Source organism: Mastomys coucha, unplaced genomic scaffold, assembly GCF_008632895.1.
Source record: "Mastomys coucha isolate ucsf_1 unplaced genomic scaffold, UCSF_Mcou_1 pScaffold14, whole genome shotgun sequence".
In the NCBI taxonomy this organism is placed as follows: domain Eukaryota; kingdom Metazoa; phylum Chordata; class Mammalia; order Rodentia; family Muridae; genus Mastomys; species Mastomys coucha.
The window spans coordinates 73,090,521-73,109,122 of NW_022196896.1; the positions used below are offsets into that span (position 1 = coordinate 73,090,521).

Sequence of the window (18,602 nt, forward strand, 5' to 3'; positions counted from 1 at the left end):
GGTAAAGAAACCCACTGCTATGGAGAGAGCTGTGTACCTGGAACACAAGGTAAGATTTGAGGCTTTGCGCTAATGTCAGGGATCTTAGAAGCATCCCTGACCTTTGGGTCAGAGCTGGTATTCCTGTGAGTAGAAACTATTAGCATCTTCATTTAATGGAAATAAACATATGTTTCTGGTCTACCTATATGAACCTGTACAAGCTATTCAAGTTGGATATAAAGAAAATCCAAGAAAATATACAAATATCCTTAGTTATAGAGTCAAATTCAAGGTATGGAACTCAAATTAAAAAAATGAAGCTGTGAAACAGACATTGAAAATAAAACTCTGATACTTTTCAGGTTAATTTCATACTTAATACACATTGAGGCATGTTTTATTATTAGTTTATTCAATAATGGATTTTCCATTTTCTTTACTCTTTACCAATCACTAGCCTAAGTTTTCTAAGGCATAAACCTTCTTCATGGATGTCAATACGCCTTTGCAGGCAATGTTACAGACAGGTTTACTTTGTAAGCCAGTGCAGTGTAGGTACTTGTTGCATCTTCTACTAAATTGTGAACAAAACCTACCAGGAAATCTTAGTTTTCACTACTGGAAACTAAAAGGATTAATGAACTAATATGTTTAAAGGATTCAACAAACTGAGAATGACTGGCATGACAGAAGCATGGATTTAATTCAAAGTTTTGCAGAGATACATGATCAAAGTTCTGTGTGTGGCTTGTCTTTGGAATGGCCTGGATTATTTATAAGTAAGAAACAACAATGGAACAAACAACTACAATTAAGAAAAAAATCTTGAGATACAAGGGGGCCTATGTGTCCTGGGTTAAGACACATGCAAGTATTACATAGCATTCTAAATACAGTGTGAGAGGAACAGTTAAAAGACCATGAAATAATGATCTGTCTCTCAAAAATGGGATGTTTAACAGTTCTGTGTTCACAAATGGCAGTGATGAAACAATCTTTATCTCTAAAGAATTTTATAGAAAGAATTTTAGCACCATCATTAAAAGATGTAATAATATTTTTTAGCTCTGCCTATCTCCAGTCTTGGAATAACAACAGAAGCATAGCACCTTCCAACACCTAAAGAATAAACAAGAACAGGAAATCTATCCCAGCTTGTAGAGATGAGGTAGCTCATACTAAGAAATGTTGGGTCATATTTTCTTATGAATTTCTAATTCCAATCCTCACATTTTATTTGAGTGATCATTAAAACTCTGGGCTTCTTTTTTTTATGATATGTTTCAGAAAAATGAGACTGTGCCTGTGGGAGAGTCTCAACATTCACTAGTGGGCATGTATGTTAAAAAATTGTGTGGATAATTGTTTATTTTTCATCCAATATCTTCTTACATAAGAAACCACAAATATAACTTCTTTCTGTATTGAAAGAATACAACAAAAAGGAAAATGTTACTCTTAAATTTGAATTAGGAAAAAAAAAACCTCTAACTGTATCAGTCTTTGCAAAATAAATTGTAAAGCTGAAGCAAGTTTATGGATTTTTTTCCACCTAAAAGTCAATGACTATATGTTATTTAAAGATATCATGTAAGACAGTGGAAAAGTGTTATATTATATTCACCTTAATTTTTTTTCTATAATGTTAGTATAATATTAAGACATGCATGGGGATGTTCATTTGTCACTGATGATCTGGCAATGAGAGGGACAGAGGGCATTACTCTCTCCTTTTCAGACTGCAGCCAAGCAAAATCAACATGTACTGAGACTTTACATACCCCATCATGTAAGCTACCTCCAAAGAAGAAGAATTTTCTCATAAATACTAAGCAACTTATTCATTACAGTAAAATGAATTGATGAAAACATATTTATTTTTTAATCAGTTTACTTTTTGTAAAGATGTCATTGTCATTGATTGTTTTAATCTAAACTGCCATATTGAAATTAAGTCAATTAAACTTGAGGATTGTAAGTAAAATAAATATTCTGAAGAATAAGGTGGTCAGGCACTTCAGATCATATGTACAAAGCTGATGCAGGACCAGCCATTACTTCAAGAGTCTCAGGATGAACTTCAAACAGTCACAGTTCTTGTGGTGGTCATTGATGGTAGTGCTCATTGTCAATACTTCTGGGCTTCTGTTACATGAAACAAACTGGCCCAATTTCAAGGCCAAATTCCTGGTCTGCATTGCCAATATCCACAGGACCAACATCTATGATGGGCAATCGGGCCACATTCTGTGTTCTGTATTCAAAGATAGTCTTGCCAACATTTCCATTTCGCTTCTGGAATTCAAGAGGACAATAAATAAGTTATATATATCCAAGAAGTTTACATGGAACATCCCTGCCCTACTCATGAGTGCAAGTAACCTTTTTTTATTGGATACTTTATTTACATTTCAAATATTATACCCTTCCCTGGTTTCCCCTCCAGAAACCACCTATCCCTCCCCCCATCCCCTGCTTCTGTGAGGGTGCTCCCCTACTTAACCTTTTAAAATCAAAAGCAGTGAATCTACAGCTCTGATAAGTATGAACCAATGTGTATAGGAGAAAGGAGAAATGCAAATCAGTGAATCTCGATTGTAGACTCTTAAAGCTTATGATTGAAAGCAAGTCAGAAACTTACCTTGCTGAAGAAAGAGAGGAAGCTACAGAGGAGCAAAATCCAAAGGTACTTACAGAACAGGTGTCTTGAAGAACCGTGTATCTGAATCTGATGTTTCCTTCTCCTTTTATTTCTAAGTCGTTTGACCCTTTAAGAACCACAGCTTTCTTGAGGTTTTTAGCTTGATCATCCATATATCCAACAGTGTTCTTACAGATGTAAGTAAGGTTCTGGGAGGCTTCTTTTGATAAAAGGCGCAAAAAGGTCATCTGCGTAATAGCCGTGTTAGGAGACTGGTAATCTCCATATGTGAACTAGAGAAATGAAAGAAATTTGTGTAACAGGACATACTAAAGGGGTTCATAATGGCACTCAAAGAGTCAATGCCACGTAGACCAATAGGTAACTAACAGACTATAAGTAAATCACTTTTAAAGATATTTCTTGTTGTCCATTTAATAAGCTATTTTATCTATACAAAGGAAAAATATTTTCAAATATCTACCCACAGTGACAAATACCTGTGTCCTTATGACCTCAAAGAAGAGGTGAAAAGCCAAATGATTTTAACTTCGCAGAGAAAGGTTAAATAATTTTAAATCTGCTTTAATTATATATACTATACTTAATAAATATAACTCAAGTTTACCATTAATTAGAATAAAAATATAAATTAAGTTTAAGCATTAATCTATTTTACTGAATAATTTCATACATATCAGCAATACTATATTCTATAACACAAGCTATCAAAACTCATTTCCAACTAACTCTTCCCTATTCACCTTCAGCTCTGAGTATGGTTTTCAATGGTATCATTTTGGTTTGTGACATATTATTTTGGTTAAACTACATTTCAGCTATTTATATTTAAGTTCAGCTGTTATGTATGTTAAATTAAATTTTCACTAAATGATACTAGATTGTAACTTATTACATACAGAATTATAACACTTCCATAATGTGCAAGGTTGGAGGCAGAAGGGTAAGCTGGGATGAAATATTGATATTATAATTAGACAATCAAGATTTGATGAAACTCTGAACCAGCTACACCATAATAGAAATATTAAGAAGTCAAGAATTCAGAAAAAAATATCATATATTTCACCTATTTAAAATAATGACTTAAATACTTCACAGGTTTCAAAAGATTTCATTATTCTAAAAATTTATCTAATATGTATGTTTATCTTTTAAGATACTACATTAATCACTAACATTAACAGTGATGTCAGATTTACCACCCTTATATTAAAGTAGCAAAAAGGCTTTAAAAGGCTTAGTAATTTTATAAGTTCTAATTGTGACCCAGGTCTCTTGGAGTTGAGACAAGACCCATCCCACTGTCCTCCACAGTAAGCAACATGTAATAAGGGAACTAATATTAAAGAGTATTTAATTCTACTAAAAAGAAAAATTAATTACAAGTCTGTATGAGTTACTTCATGGTAAAACTTGTTGAGGCAATGATTTTGAAGTAATGTCTAATGAGAACAAGGCACTTAAAAGTAAACATTATATATTAAATCCAGTCAGACAATAATAGCCTCATTTTAATAAATAGGAAAACATAATAAATAATAGAAATTAAAAACATAATTCTGGGTAAATATATTAAATCACCTGAGATCCTCTATTCATGTCAAGACCATACCACACGGGCTTATTGTCAAGGGATTTGCTGGCCCACCAGGTTTTCCGTGGAATGCTGCCTGGGTTTGCTGAAATACATGTCTCTCCTGTTTCCATATTACAGTAAACTTTGATTGCATCTTCAGCTGATCCTTGGTTAGGATCAATCCAATATTCACCTATTTTTCAAGATAGAAATATGTGCTAAATGAAGATTATCTCAAATATGATTGTGAGTTTCTAAAATAATCAGCAGAGATTTCTTCCTTTATTCAAAATATAGTTGGCAAGAAGGCTCAGCAAGTGAAGTGTTTCCACATGAGCATGAGGCCTTGAGTTTGGATACCCAAAATCTATACAAAGGCTAGGCGGGTATTCTAGTCCACTCGCAATCCCAGCATGTGGAACAATGGAAAAAGGGGGTTCCCTAGAGTGAGGGGACTAGCTAGACTAGCTAAAAAGGTAAACTGTGGACTCAGCTAAAAACCCCATCTTACCATGTAAGATGTACAGTAATTAAAGAAAACATCTCATGTTAACCTTCTGCACATGTGTTCACATGTAGCCATACACATATAACACACAAATACACATGCATGTATATATATGCATATGCACACACACACACACACACACACACACACACACACACATATATATATATATATATGTGGAAATGTAACTATTAAGCACTGGGGGCCTTCTTCATGCTGTTAGCTATTCAAAAGCACTTTTCCAAATCATGAACTTAAGACTCAAAACATCCAAGTGATTTTTAAACCAAGATATTGCCTTTTATGTTTGATCTATAACTACATAAATATACAAACAAGTGTCTTTATTCACACTTGTTTATATAGGTCTATATACATATGTGTTTTATTACACATAAACTGCAAAAATAAAATTTTATATAAAATGAAAGGGAAGTGGTGAGACATAAATAGTACAAAAAGTGTATATTCTTTAGATAGAATGTTTTTAGTTGTCTCTGTTGATGTCAAAGTTCAAAGTTAACTGAAACCCTGGTATTTCCCAACTCATTCAAATGGTCTTAGATTCCCCTTTTCTGGGTCTAATTAAATCATTTAAAATTATTGAAGAAGGCAAACGAAGAACACCGTCATACAGCTTAGGTAGAAATACTGTTTTATTCCAAACTGCCATAAAGCTTGATCCTGTCATGATCTTGCCAAGCAGGATAGCAAAGGATTGATTAGCAGGTCATTAGAGTGCAATAAATTGATTCCATATGCAAATCAATTAGGGAAACGTGTCCAATGATTCATCTAATTAAAATTCTGAATGATGATGTAGGTAAGAAAGTATTTTTAATTATGCATGAGCAAGCATTACATACATGTATACATACATGTATATATATATGAGTGGATGGAACCATTTCCTCAAAATCTTTTTTTGATAAGATGTGGACTTTATTATATATGCTATCGATCATTTTTCCATGTAATTGTCTCAGCCACTAAACTACAAGCTCTAGAGCATGCTCAGCAATTTTTCTTTGTGTATATCATTAACTATAAAAGTTAAAAATACATTTGGGGAAGCAGTTGAGAATAACTCAATGCAAACAGCATATTTTTCTCACACAGGCCCCTGTCTACTCACCGCTCTGCTTTGTGGGATGGCAAAGCTTTAAATCATCACAAGTGCGGGCTGGGTGCTTCTTGGAACCATCAGGGCTATGCATGGTTTCAATCTGACTGCTGAGAGACTTCAGGGTAATATGGACTCCAGGGTCAGTTTTGTTTGTGTCATCTGGAGCTGCCTGGTCTTCTGTAAACTCTGGAAGTGGGTCTGGCATGTTCTCATCATAGTGCCCCATGATATCACCAAGAGCAGCAGTAAGATGGCCAGGGGGACCCGGAGGGCCAGGAGGCCCAGGTTCACCAGGAGGACCCTAATTAATGAGAAATTGGGCAGACATTTAATAGCATTTTGTTTTATTTTACTAAATCACTACTATGCTGTGTGGAGACAGTTACAACTTGGCACAACAATAATTCAATACTGAAGAAGTATGATTCATGCTTCTTAAACAGCCATGGCTAGCCTGTCAAGTGATAACATTGCAAAATGAGGAGTGATGTAGAACTGCTTTTCAGGGAAAGTATCTACCAGTCAGGCTCTGAGATAAACAAAGCTTAAAGCCAAACACTTTGCTTTGATGTCTTCTTTGAAGATATGTGTTTCATGTGAAGAACTTCCAGAGTTACATTCTTTTCAAAACAATTTTGAGCAAGATACAACTGGAATTCTTTAACAGAGCTATGGGCAGAAGGCAGAAAAGGGTTGCCAGTGTGTGAGAGCCATTTCTATATGTCTGCATGTAAACACTAGGGCAGTAACCACAAGATCCCCATTATAGAACTTGTTGGTTTGTTTAAATCAAGAACAAACATAGGAAGTTTTTTGTTTTTTGTATGTTTGTGAATTATGATAAATGTAAAAATTATCTGTACTGAACAAAAGTAAAAGAAAGATTTCCATTATCCTTTTTATAGCCTTAAAAGTATCTACTGTTCTTCTGTTTTCAGGGGAGAACTGATGGAATGTGACCACTCAAACCCAAAAAAGTGGCAAAGATTACAAGCTGAGTACTCTTCATTAATTCCTCTGCATTTTCAGAGGAAGATCTCAAGAGTCTTGAAAGAGCCAAGTAACAATTAAGAGACACACCTCAGGTAAAGAGCGCAACCCTTGGTGTCAGAGGCTGATGTGCTAATAAAACTAGCTCTGCCACTCAACTGAGGCTTCAGGGAAGGTGTTTTAACCTCTGTGTCAGTACTTTCTGATTCTCAAAAGACTGATGAATGACAGGGAGAAAGACATGATAGATAGATAGATAGATAGATAGATAGATAGATACATACATACATACATACATACATACATACATACATACATATACATAGATAATTAATTTTCTGGGAGATCATTAGAATTTCACACATCCTACGGTTATCTAAGAGGAAGAGTCCCATGTCTGTAAGAGCACTGAGCCATGAGAAAGTAAATCAAGTACCACACAAGTCAAATAGAAGTTCTAAAACTGTGAAACTTTCTTGACTATAAGAAGAATGAGCCTTTATAGCCACATAATAAATAGTAAATATTCACATATTCAATGACACTGTCATTGTGAGAATAAAGCCTAAGACAGTAAGGTCAGATAAATAAGATCAAAGAAGCAGCAGACAAGCTTTAAATGTACAGAGTCGGTCCGTGTGTAGATAGATGCCGAATGTCTGAGGACAGAGACTAATTAACATGGTTTCATGTTTGATATTATCTTATACTAAATACAGTTAGATTTTTAATTGAAAACTGAAAATCGAAACCTTAAATGTCATTTTGGGGGAAGAAAAATTTCAAACTCATATGCTTCGTTTCATTTCAAGCTCCTGATGCTTTGACATCTCTATCATGTGGGACTGTATCATGAACCCTTTCTTAACTTGATTTTTCTCAGAGTTTTAAACAGCAACAGGAAAGCAAACTAAGACCATTGTAATTTCAGATAATGCAATGTTTGTCAAACTTTGAAAAGAATGTAATTATAGCTTTATATTTAACCTTAGTGTAATATCAATTCAAGGGCTTGGTATCTTGCACTTATAATTTTATATGTTCCAAATACTATGCATTAAAAGACTTGAAATAATTACTGAAGTAGATAACCTTGCTGTGGCTTCTAGGTTTATGTAAGAGTCTCTTGACTTTCTGGTTGGCAAAGTTTCACAGTTGCTATTGGATAGACTTCATTTTGGCAACAGCATCTTCCATGCAAGCTCTCTTGACTTTACCTCTGGTCCTGCTTCTCCAACACTGCCCCGCACACCAGGAGGTCCAATGGGTCCAAGTGGTCCAGGGTTTCCTTCTTTTCCTGAAGGACCTACTGGTCCTGGAGGACCCTGTCAGAACACAAAATGTATTTTAGAAGAAAGATTGCGCAATGTCTTTCTAATAAAAAGAACCATTATAGAGATGGAGTAACTGTCCTGATTGCTAAGATTCTAGTCTTAATAACTAATAAGTCATCTTTCAGCATTTTGTTGTATTTACAATTTCACTGTGTATGAACTGTCCATCACTAATTCTTGGTAAAGGACCAACATAAGTTTAAAATGTGGCAGGCTGGTCACCAGCTGTCATTGGTAGCAACTGTTTCATCAAATAGTTAATAAACTTGGTTGAAAATTCAATTGATTTAGAAGAAAATGATGTAAGTTGAGTGTATGCTATGATTGAAAACAGTACTTACACCGCTTAACCTCATTAAACCTTAGCACTTCCCTTAATAATATTCTCACTTTATGTGTATTTACATTGTACTTAAATATAGCAGATTTATTCTGCTAATTAATCTTTCTATTTTTTTATTTCCCTAAATATTTGTGTGAATAGTCTTAGGACACCAATGACTTATAAGAAGCAGCATTTATATGAATTTAGAATTTCTAAAAGTATTGGTCCTCTACTATGATTTGCTTCCAAATTATCTTTGAATAAGTTTCTAGGGGTTTATCAAAGTTACAGAAAAAAAAGTCTATCTTCAAAATCTATTCTACTTCATAAGCAGTTCCAATCATCTCAAAGAATTTATGTTTAGTGAAAATTTAAGCACAAATATGAAATTGAATAGAAGCACATTTAAAACCTAAGTAGTAGATTTTAAGACATAAAATATGCCATATTTCATGATATTTCTCTTTCATATTACTTGCTAAGTGTTTCCCATAAATTTTCTGCCAACCTCAGAGAACATGAAGGAATAAATATTAAATACCTGAAATATTGTACTCAAAAAATAGTATGCTATGCACATCTGATGCTTAATAGATTCGGTTACTTACTCTTGGGCCAAAAGGACCAGGAATGCCAGCACTTCCTTGTTCACCATTTGGACCCTACAGAGAAAGAATAAAGAAAGTGTTGCTAAAACATATAAATCTGTATTGTGCTGTACTTTATCTTTAAAAGTATGCTGTCACTAATATTAGCACTACAAACAAAACCATTGATTTCTTTAACATCTGACTAATACCAAAGAGAGATGTGTAGGTAAAGGGGCATGTAATATTTTGCATTATTTCTTCCCCATAATGCTTAGCTTATAGATGGGTAGGTATATAGTTTAGATAACTGTATAATTATCCAACAAGATAATTTTAAAGTTAAAATGATATACAAAACCACCTATCTATTCCATACAGGTTTCTGTCAATATATCAATATATTCTCATATGCAAGAAAGTACAGAATTTAAGAAATAACTTACAGGAGGTCCAGGAAGACCCTGCAAGCCAGTAAACCCTCTGTGGCCTTTCTGACCTCGGTCACCTCTGTCTCCATTGTCACCCTTGTCACCTCGAGGTCCTTGTGGTCCCTAGAAATAGTCAATCATGAATATTAATACTACAATTTGCTGCAATTTTACTCCTTATGATTGTATTTATTATAATTTTTAAATGGTTTCTCTGAAATTAAAATTTAAAATAAGTTTTACTTTCCATGCTTTCTGTAGGATTGTTAAATTTACATATGCAAGTAAGCTGATGGGCTAGGACTACTGAGACTGCATTGAGCAACAAAGTACGGCTAAATAGGTGTATTTGTATCTCAGGATAACCAATAGCCACCAAGTTGGAAGCCACTGGCTGGGAAAGGATTGGGGACCTTTGATTTCCCAGGATCCCCTCCTCCCTGGCTCCCCTAGCTTTTGCTTATCTGAGGCAAGAAAGCTGCTGTCGCTCTCAAAGACTCTCAGTTTTCCCCATATCAATTTCAAACTTAATTCCCTTGTGGTTTTTAATGCAGATTAAAACTGTACTGTTTCCCACATTATTTCTTTGTTATGAAATCTTTCAAAATCTGTCTTTCAACTTTCTGGAACATTCCTCACTGCTAGCTACTGCACTATCACACTATATTGCTACTACCATCTCACAGAGTCTCTGGCTCCTGGGGTTCAATAATTTTCCAACAGCCTTTCCCCCCTGCTATTTATAAATCTTAAGTATACTTTCCCTTTGGGTATGTATTTTGCATAAGAAAAAATATATTTGTTCAGAAAACATAGAGCTTACAGGTAAACCACGCTTTCCAGCTCGACCAGGTGGTCCTACAGGGCCTCGAGAACCCTAGAAAATTTATCATAAAACTTAGTATCTTAAAGCATAAATATACACAGGAATATAAATCTAAGAGTAACATCTCAGTATAAGCATAGATATAAATATCATGTACACATTGACGTCTGCCAAATGTTTTTACATCAGGTAAGAATGCACTAACTCTAGTAACACAATTCAGTGACCTTCGAAGATTAGCTTGACCAAATGAAGTACACCTTAGCTTTCTAGTAAATGACATTGATTCAGATGTATTATACTTTTTATAAGTCACAACCTCTTTAGATAATTAAAGTAACTATGTCAGGATCGAACCCATATTTGAAAGCAAAGTAGTTTTAAAACTAAGTATATATTCATAATTGTCAGTTTATCACTATTTAGAGTTCTCAGCTAAAAATATAACCAGGATTTAATGTATATACACATAGTTACAGGACAATACGTCATTGTCATATAGTTGTCAATGTGAAGTTGACATTCTTACTGGCTCTCCTCTTTGTCCTGCATCTCCAGGGGCACCGACAGGGCCAGGAGTCCCAGGGGCACCCTGAGAGCCTGGTAGACCAGCAGGCCCAGGATCTCCACGGTCACCCTGACAAAAAAATACAGTATTATTCTTTAAATATTTATTCTGTATGAGCAACAATATTCAATATTGCTCATATTATTTACAATATGAAAATACATCTTTTTAAACATGTTTATTATTTTAGTTAATTATTTACTTTTATTCACTAGTGAATAAAGTAAATTCACAGGCATAGGACTGTTCCACCTTGGCTTTAGATCTCATCCACCCTCGATTCCTGCTGTTCCCTAAATCCAGTGTGTTAGAGGACAGGAGTGTTTGTCTCTGGAATTGAACATTTGCTAGTCTAATTCCCTAGACTAGTAGTCTTCAGAGAAGTATTCACATTTGTAACACACAAGGTAATTTCACAGTGGAAACCACTTCATTCATTTTTCAGATCCATACAGAGTCTCTCAGAAAACTTGTTCTGAGCATTGTTAACTTACTTCCATTTTAAAAGCATTCTTCTCCTACCTTATGGAAGAAGGGCAGCTAATATGCTAGCTGAGAACTTCGCATGGTATAATACCCTCAAAAGGCAATGAGTTGGGGGCAAATCTGAAGAGATTGCATATCTCACTTGTAATAATTGGGGGAAAAGATAGGCCTCTCCTCATTTCACTCAGGAAACCCCATATGATGGGGCTGCAAATAACATGTCGATACAGAAGCACAGGTAAGATTGGAGTGGCAGGAGTATGCATGGGAACAATTAGTGACTCAAAAAAAAAAAAAAAAATAGAGCCAAAAGCTATTTTCTGACAGAAAGTAACTCTAACTTGGCTTGTTAATTTGGCAGATAGAGATAACATTGGATTCTAAGTTAAAGAACACACATACAATAAACTAAAGGAAAGATTTTGAAAAGTAAGTTGTTTAAAGCACACATGCAGTTGTAATTTAGAGGGAATTTCCTGTGTCATACATATTTAACCCTGTGATTAAAGTGGAACAGCAATTTAAAGTCCACATAGGAGTTCATGGTACAGCAACAGTACTTCTGTAAGTGAATATCAAGACCTTTGAATATTTTCTACATTATGTGAGTACACCAGCAAAGGCAAGGTTCCAGATGTCAGACAATTTCTATGGCTATGTAAGATAAGGAGAGGCTTAGCCCAGGATTTCTCCAAACTTTTCCATCTCCCTATTAATAGTATGATAGCATTCTTGTGTGCTTACCCTGGAGAAAATTTTTAAGCATATAAATACTTGGCATTAAGCATAGTTAAGTATTTGGAAACAGATTCAGAAAATTCAGCATCACACAGTTGGTTTGCCTTTAGTGGCCAGATCTGTTTCATAACAGCTGTGTAACCACCAAAAGAAACTCAACTGCTGTTATACCATAGAAAATTATCAGCTCAACACAGGGCTAATTTGATAATACATACCACACCTACAGTTTAGAATGCATCATTGCTTATGTCCTTGTAAGTTACTTTCTTTAGAGAATGAGTAGAAAAATGTAGATGTCACTCAGCGGTGTGAGTGATACAGAAATTTAGAACATCCATTCACATCTTCGTCCAAGACCTTTATGTTACACCAGATATAAAAAGCAATGTGGTTTCTTGCTTTTGAAAACATGTATCACACTTCGTCAGGCATTCAGATTTTATTTCATTTACAAGATTATCCAAGGTTATGATGACCTTACTAGAATGTTTGCAGAAAAATCAGAGTTGCAATGGGATAGAGTATTTTTATTAAAATTAATATTATGCTAGAATCACAATGATTTCATGCTTATGTGGTTCTAATATTCTAATCAGCATTAAACTTACCCGTTCTCCAACAGCACCGTCCCGTCCTGGGGTACCATCATTGCCTGCTGGACCCTAAAAAGAATAGTGTTAGACACAGCTTCCTGGTGAGGCTTTTAAACTCTCAGCCAGTTGACCAGAAACTGACCAACATGTTTCCTCCTCTTTAAACTATGAAATAACAGTCAACACTCACTAGGAACCTTGGCAGGAGAAAAATGGCTCCCATCTCTTTTTATTGTCAACTGATTATAAAATTACCTACCATATTGTCATTTACTCCTATTGTTCAATTCTAGTTCTCATTAAAGAAAAAATCCTCAGATGCATGGAAATAGATCACAATTACAGTGCTGCTATCTTGCATTTTGTCTGAATTCTCATTTTGTTTATCCAAATGATATTTTAAAAGTTTTGAAAGTATATGACTATGTTCATGTTATATAAAATTAGGTTTCAAAGTATATATTAATCTTGCCTGATTTTTCTTTCATGTTTTCATATAGCTTTAAAACCATTGATTAATTCTTTCAGGAAAATGTAGTCCTTTGGTAATTCACTCGTTAAGCTGTTGAGCAGAGGGTATTCGATTCTTTGGCTTCTCAAATTGCCTGTTAGAGCCTTATTTCCTCTAAAGGGATATGACAACTATAATGATACTTTATAGCGATAAGAAAAGCACCCTCTACTTCCTTTCACTTCTTCATGAGTTGAAATAGTTTCAATAATCCTATTACCATAAAACTTGGCAATTTTGATATATATCCCATTACAGAATGAACTAATAACAAGGAAAAAGATGAATGGCTGTGTCCTTCCACCTTCAAAACAATTTGCTAAAAGCTAAATTAACCAAAATGCTCACTTTCAGCTATTCTGAAAGTCAGTAGAAAGGCACTAATTTTGCTTCTCTATCACTTAGCCCGATCTCTAGGGAAGGACAGTATATCAAACAGCATGACAGACATCTTTCTTAAGCTCATGTGTGCAATCCATTTCTAAACATCCACATCAATTAGATAATAAAGTAACTATACCCCTCATACATATCTAAAATGAAGGTATTTTTGTTAAGGACCATAGCACTCACTTCTGGTCCAGGTTCCCCTACAGGACCATTGGAACCTGGAGGTCCTACGGGTCCAGGGGGACCTTTATCTCCTGTCGCACCAGTTGGTCCTACTTTTCCTGGTGTACCCTGAAATTAAAACACAAGTAGGTAAAACACTGTAGAAGAAATGTAGGAATATCAGTTTTCATAAGGCCCATTTATTCAGTAGGTCTTCAATCTCTCCTCCAATATAACTGTCCAGTATCCTATAACATCCATGATTGCTTAAAGGCATGCATACTTATCACATTGCTCATGACATATCAAAAAGACCAAAATCATCTCACAGCTCCTGTTTAGGCATGTGTTTTGTATCTGAAACATATGTAGTCAATTCTGGGTATGCTTCTGTTACCAGTACCACTTCAAAAATATACACACCCTTATCATATGTAGTTAATTCTTGCTATGCTTCTGTTATCTGTATCACTTCAAAGATATACATACGTTTAACACTTCTGCTTTTTCTGCTCATATTTTTTTTTAAAATGTGTTCAGTACTTTAGACTCATCATTGAAAACTTTTACTTTCCAATTCTTGGCTCAATTCTGATATTACTAAGACAAACTTTAACTCCTAATTTGTGCACATCATATTTCTACCCAATGGTCTACTAGATTCACATACCAGGAGTCCATGTTTCATAGAAGAAACACTATTTCCCTCTCAAACATTGTCAACTGGTAAAATCTAGTTGCTTTAGAGTTTTTATAGAGTGAAACTTTCCTCCATACTCCAAATAATATAAGACCCCAAGCATTCAAAAGGAACAGGGGACTGTAGTTCACCCACAATCACTTCTGATGTGACCTTAGCTCAGCTATGTCTTCTCTTTGGCTGTTTACTATGAAGTATGTCTGTTTTGCTAAGGATATTTAGTTTAAAAGATGCTACCAAACCACCAGGAGGTAATCCCCACTTCTCTAGCACCAGGCATCAGTTTTATCTTTGAAGAAATACTGAATCACCAAAAATCCAAACATTTATTATCTATATCTCTTGACCTAAAGTTAAGCAGACAGACATGTTCGTCAAGTTTGTTAAGCACTTCACATTTAAGACTGAAAGGTTTTTAGAAGCTAAGAATTAATGTCAGCTTAAGACTGCCTGAACCAACTTATTAAGCAAAACAAACCAATTCTTTCTGCAAATAAATAAATAAATAACATATCAGATAAACATTAACCAACACAGCTACTTACTGCTGGGCCAGGAAGGCCAGGCATTCCTCGCTCCCCACGTTGTCCAGGCATTCCAACAATTCCTCTTTGCCCAGTGGTACCAGCTGGACCAGGAGGACCATCCGGACCCTAATTGTGATAGACTCTAGTTACTATTGTAAAGGATGAATCCATACATAAGGAAATTATATAATTAACTCAGGCTTTATAGAATTTGGGGAGGTATGAGAAAAAATAAAAAAGACAGCAACGCAAAACCTCTAGTTTCATCCAAGCAAGAATGTGAATGCTTTGAGTTTTAACATAGCCTTGGACATTAATCAACACTTGTAGAGGAACTTGCTAGCTAATGAAAATAAAAAGGGAGACCTATTCCAAAAACTCAATGTTTCCTTTTAAAAAGAACAAGAAGAAAATGTAAAAGAGTATTCTTCTAAACAATGTTAATAATTAATCTTCACTTAGAAAACATTCAACAAAGAAGGTTTAGTTTTAGAAAATCATGTCCTTTACCATTTTGTACTTCTATACATACAGTTTTATACCCGAGAATTAAAAATTGAAACTTAGTGAAATGAAAGCACTTAGGGATATTTCCAGAATAATATTTTGATAGGTTTTATAGCAGGCATTATTACAAGTTTCTTCTTATAAATATTCAGCTGGAGTGAAACAGATGCCAAACTTACAGGTTGTCCATCTTCTCCTGGGTCCCCTTTGTCTCCTGGGCTACCAGGTGGGCCAGCTGGTCCTCTATCACCCACTCGCCCATGAGAGCCAGGGTCCCCACGAAGACCGGGAGGTCCTTCCTTCCCGGGTTCTCCTATGGGCCCTGCAGGTCCTGGAGCTCCCTAGTATCATACAGAAAGAAGCAATGAGGAGGGCAAAGTGAAAGCCAAGTAAGAAGAACAGACTCAGAAGGTTCGCCCTCAGGCACAGAGAGCAGTACCTTACAGGACTGTTTCTTATCTTCCTAGATAATTGGTCATTGAGGATACTTAAGTAAAGCAAAAGAAACAAAGCATAGCTGAACATTAGTACCCTGAGAAAGGCCTAAATTCCATTTTTCAGATGACCACTTTGATCACTCATTATTAAAAGACTCCTGAAGTTAATTTTCAAACCTATGTAGGGCTCTGTTCTAACTATAGATTATAATGTTATTTATTTCATTTGAACGGGTTTGAACTGGTCTTATGACAGGATTTACTATAGAAACTTTCATGGGATGATGGTGAAGCTATGAAAAGCCCTTACAACTCTTGCAGATGACATGGATTTGATACCTAGCACCTATGTGATAGTCACAACTGTTTGTAACTCTAGTTCCAGAGAGTTTAACACTATTTCTGGCGTCTACAAGCTGCTACATACACATGGTACATAAACCCATATAGGCAAAGTCAGATATGCACAAACGCTTATCATCCCTGCCTTCACAAAGGAGGTTTCAGAGAGTCTAGAGATGCTTTCTAACTGAGACTTATTATCAGCACATACCAAAAAAGTATTTAGCACTCAAATGGAAGAACAGCCAGACATCGGATTAGAAAGAACTTGCAAATAAACTCCTCCAAGTTAATTGATTTGTAATTTCGAATTTGTGTTGATTAAGCTACACTATAATTGCCAGAAGACTTAAAGAGAAAAAAATCATAAAAGATTAAATCAAAACAATAATTAAAATATCACATATGTGTCAGTGAACATGCAAGTATGTACAATGGTGTCAGTTGACTTACAGCAGGGCCTGGAGGCCCAACTCTGCCAGCAGAACCAGGAAATCCTGTAGCACCCTGGGAACAACAGATACATTAGTTAGTTCTGTACTTGCCCAGCAGTGGTGGCGCCGGCCTTTAATCCCAGCACTTGGAAGGCAGAAGCAGGTGAATTTCTGAGTTCAAGACCAGCCTGATCTACAGAGTGACTTCCAGGACATCCAGGGCTATACAGAGAAACCCTGTCTTGGAAATAAAAAGAAAGAAAAAAAGAAGTTCTCTACTTGACTCAAGCCTTCATTTCACTTGGGAGGCTGTGGGTCAGTGGATTCCATTCCTTATTTAGACCATGAAGATTTCTATTCTTCTCATGCCTCAAATGTTCTAAAGAATCTGGATTTGCTGGTAGAGGTACATTGCTTTTCTGTTATGGCTTTTATTTATTTTAAACATATAAAAGTAGAGCTAAAACCATGCAAGTATTTTTAATAATCAACTATATGAAGCATTTTTACTTCAATATATAATACTTATATATTAAGAAAGCACTTGGGTTTTCAAGATTGACAAAACTGATTTTTCTCCCAGATCTTCGCCCCTCCCTGCTCCCCAGATCTCCAGCTTAAGCTAAGCACACTTTGCTCTATAACACAGTTGATACATATAATAATATTTTATTACATCACTGGAGCACACTAGATATTTGCACCTGGCTGTACACAATTCCCAGAATAATAAAGAGACTCACAGGTGGACCCTGGGTTCCTCGACCGCCTTTCAGTCCAGGAACGCCATGTGGGCCCTAAATGGAAGAACAGAAGATCACTAGTGTAAAGCCAAAAGCAGGAGCTATGCACCATGAATACTGTGCTCTGCTATCAAAATGACTTTTTTAACTCTTGATAACTCACATGAGGGCCAGGTGATCCTGCTAGCCCTTGGGGTCCAGGAGACCCAGCATCTCCCTTCTGCCCTGGCTCTCCAGGCTCACCCTTGACACCAGGCTGTCCATCAGGACCCTAAATGCAATTGTTCAAGTGAGAAAACATATTTAAAATTTATAAACAAACTATTTCATAGTAATTACTATTAACATTTAGTCTTATAGAATGTTGCTATGGAATTAGTGTATGAATAGTATGAAGAAATGCAATAACTTCTCTGAAACATTCTCAAACTATGTCAGCAGTTTTCATCATAAGAAATAACTACATAGCTGGGTGGTGGTGGCTCACTCCTTTAATTCCAGCACTTGGGAGGCAGAGGCAGGTGGATTTCTGAGTTCGAGGCCAGCCTGGTCTACAAAGTGAGTTCCAGGACAGCCAGGGCTACACAGAGAAACCCTGTCTCAAAAAAAAGAAAAAACAAAACAAAAAAATAACTATATAAATTAAAATATTATAAGCATCATCTTTTGTTCCACCTATTAAAATATGTTGAATAGTACAAAAATATTTTAAACTTTGAAAATGTTAATATATAACAAAATATATTTGAATAATACTTAAACTTTTTACTCTACAACAAAGGGTATTAATTTGTAAGTTAGAAATACTTGGAAATTTTACCTGGGGTCCAGCAAAACCAACAGCTCCAGTTGGACCGTTTTCACCACGAGAACCCTAAAAGAAGACAAATACTATTGAAGCTTTCACACATACAATACATGTTTTATATAGATAATTGTGGATAGAGAAATCAACTTCAATGGTTGAGGAAGAACCTTAAGTGAAATAATAAGTTGGAGGTCAAAGAAACGTCTTAATTTCTTAGAAAACAAGTTAATTGTCTTGATTTGATAGATTTCAAGGCTGACTATTTTTTTACGTTTAATAAATTTGAAAATCATAGAGTTATAT

General features: G+C 35.4%; 1 protein-coding gene across 1 annotated transcript in view; it reads right to left on the reverse strand.

Moving 5' to 3' along the window:
- Positions 1-374: 374 nt before the first annotated feature.
- The window catches only part of Col5a2 (collagen type V alpha 2 chain), a 121,123-nt gene continuing 102,895 nt past the window's right edge, over positions 375-18,602 (reverse strand). The window contains exons 38-54 of the mRNA XM_031367387.1: positions 18,312-18,365; positions 17,655-17,762; positions 17,492-17,545; positions 16,768-16,821; positions 15,715-15,876; positions 15,047-15,154; positions 13,823-13,930; positions 12,754-12,807; positions 10,880-10,987; positions 10,348-10,401; positions 9,540-9,647; positions 9,115-9,168; positions 8,065-8,172; positions 5,867-6,158; positions 4,229-4,416; positions 2,677-2,916; positions 375-2,277 (exon numbers count right to left, since the gene is read on the reverse strand). Coding sequence (XP_031223247.1) covers positions 2,131-2,277; positions 2,677-2,916; positions 4,229-4,416; positions 5,867-6,158; positions 8,065-8,172; positions 9,115-9,168; positions 9,540-9,647; positions 10,348-10,401; positions 10,880-10,987; positions 12,754-12,807; positions 13,823-13,930; positions 15,047-15,154; positions 15,715-15,876; positions 16,768-16,821; positions 17,492-17,545; positions 17,655-17,762; positions 18,312-18,365 — 2,001 coding nt within the window. The 3' untranslated portion in view covers positions 375-2,130. The remainder of the gene's footprint in view (positions 2,278-2,676; positions 2,917-4,228; positions 4,417-5,866; positions 6,159-8,064; positions 8,173-9,114; positions 9,169-9,539; positions 9,648-10,347; positions 10,402-10,879; positions 10,988-12,753; positions 12,808-13,822; positions 13,931-15,046; positions 15,155-15,714; positions 15,877-16,767; positions 16,822-17,491; positions 17,546-17,654; positions 17,763-18,311; positions 18,366-18,602) is intronic.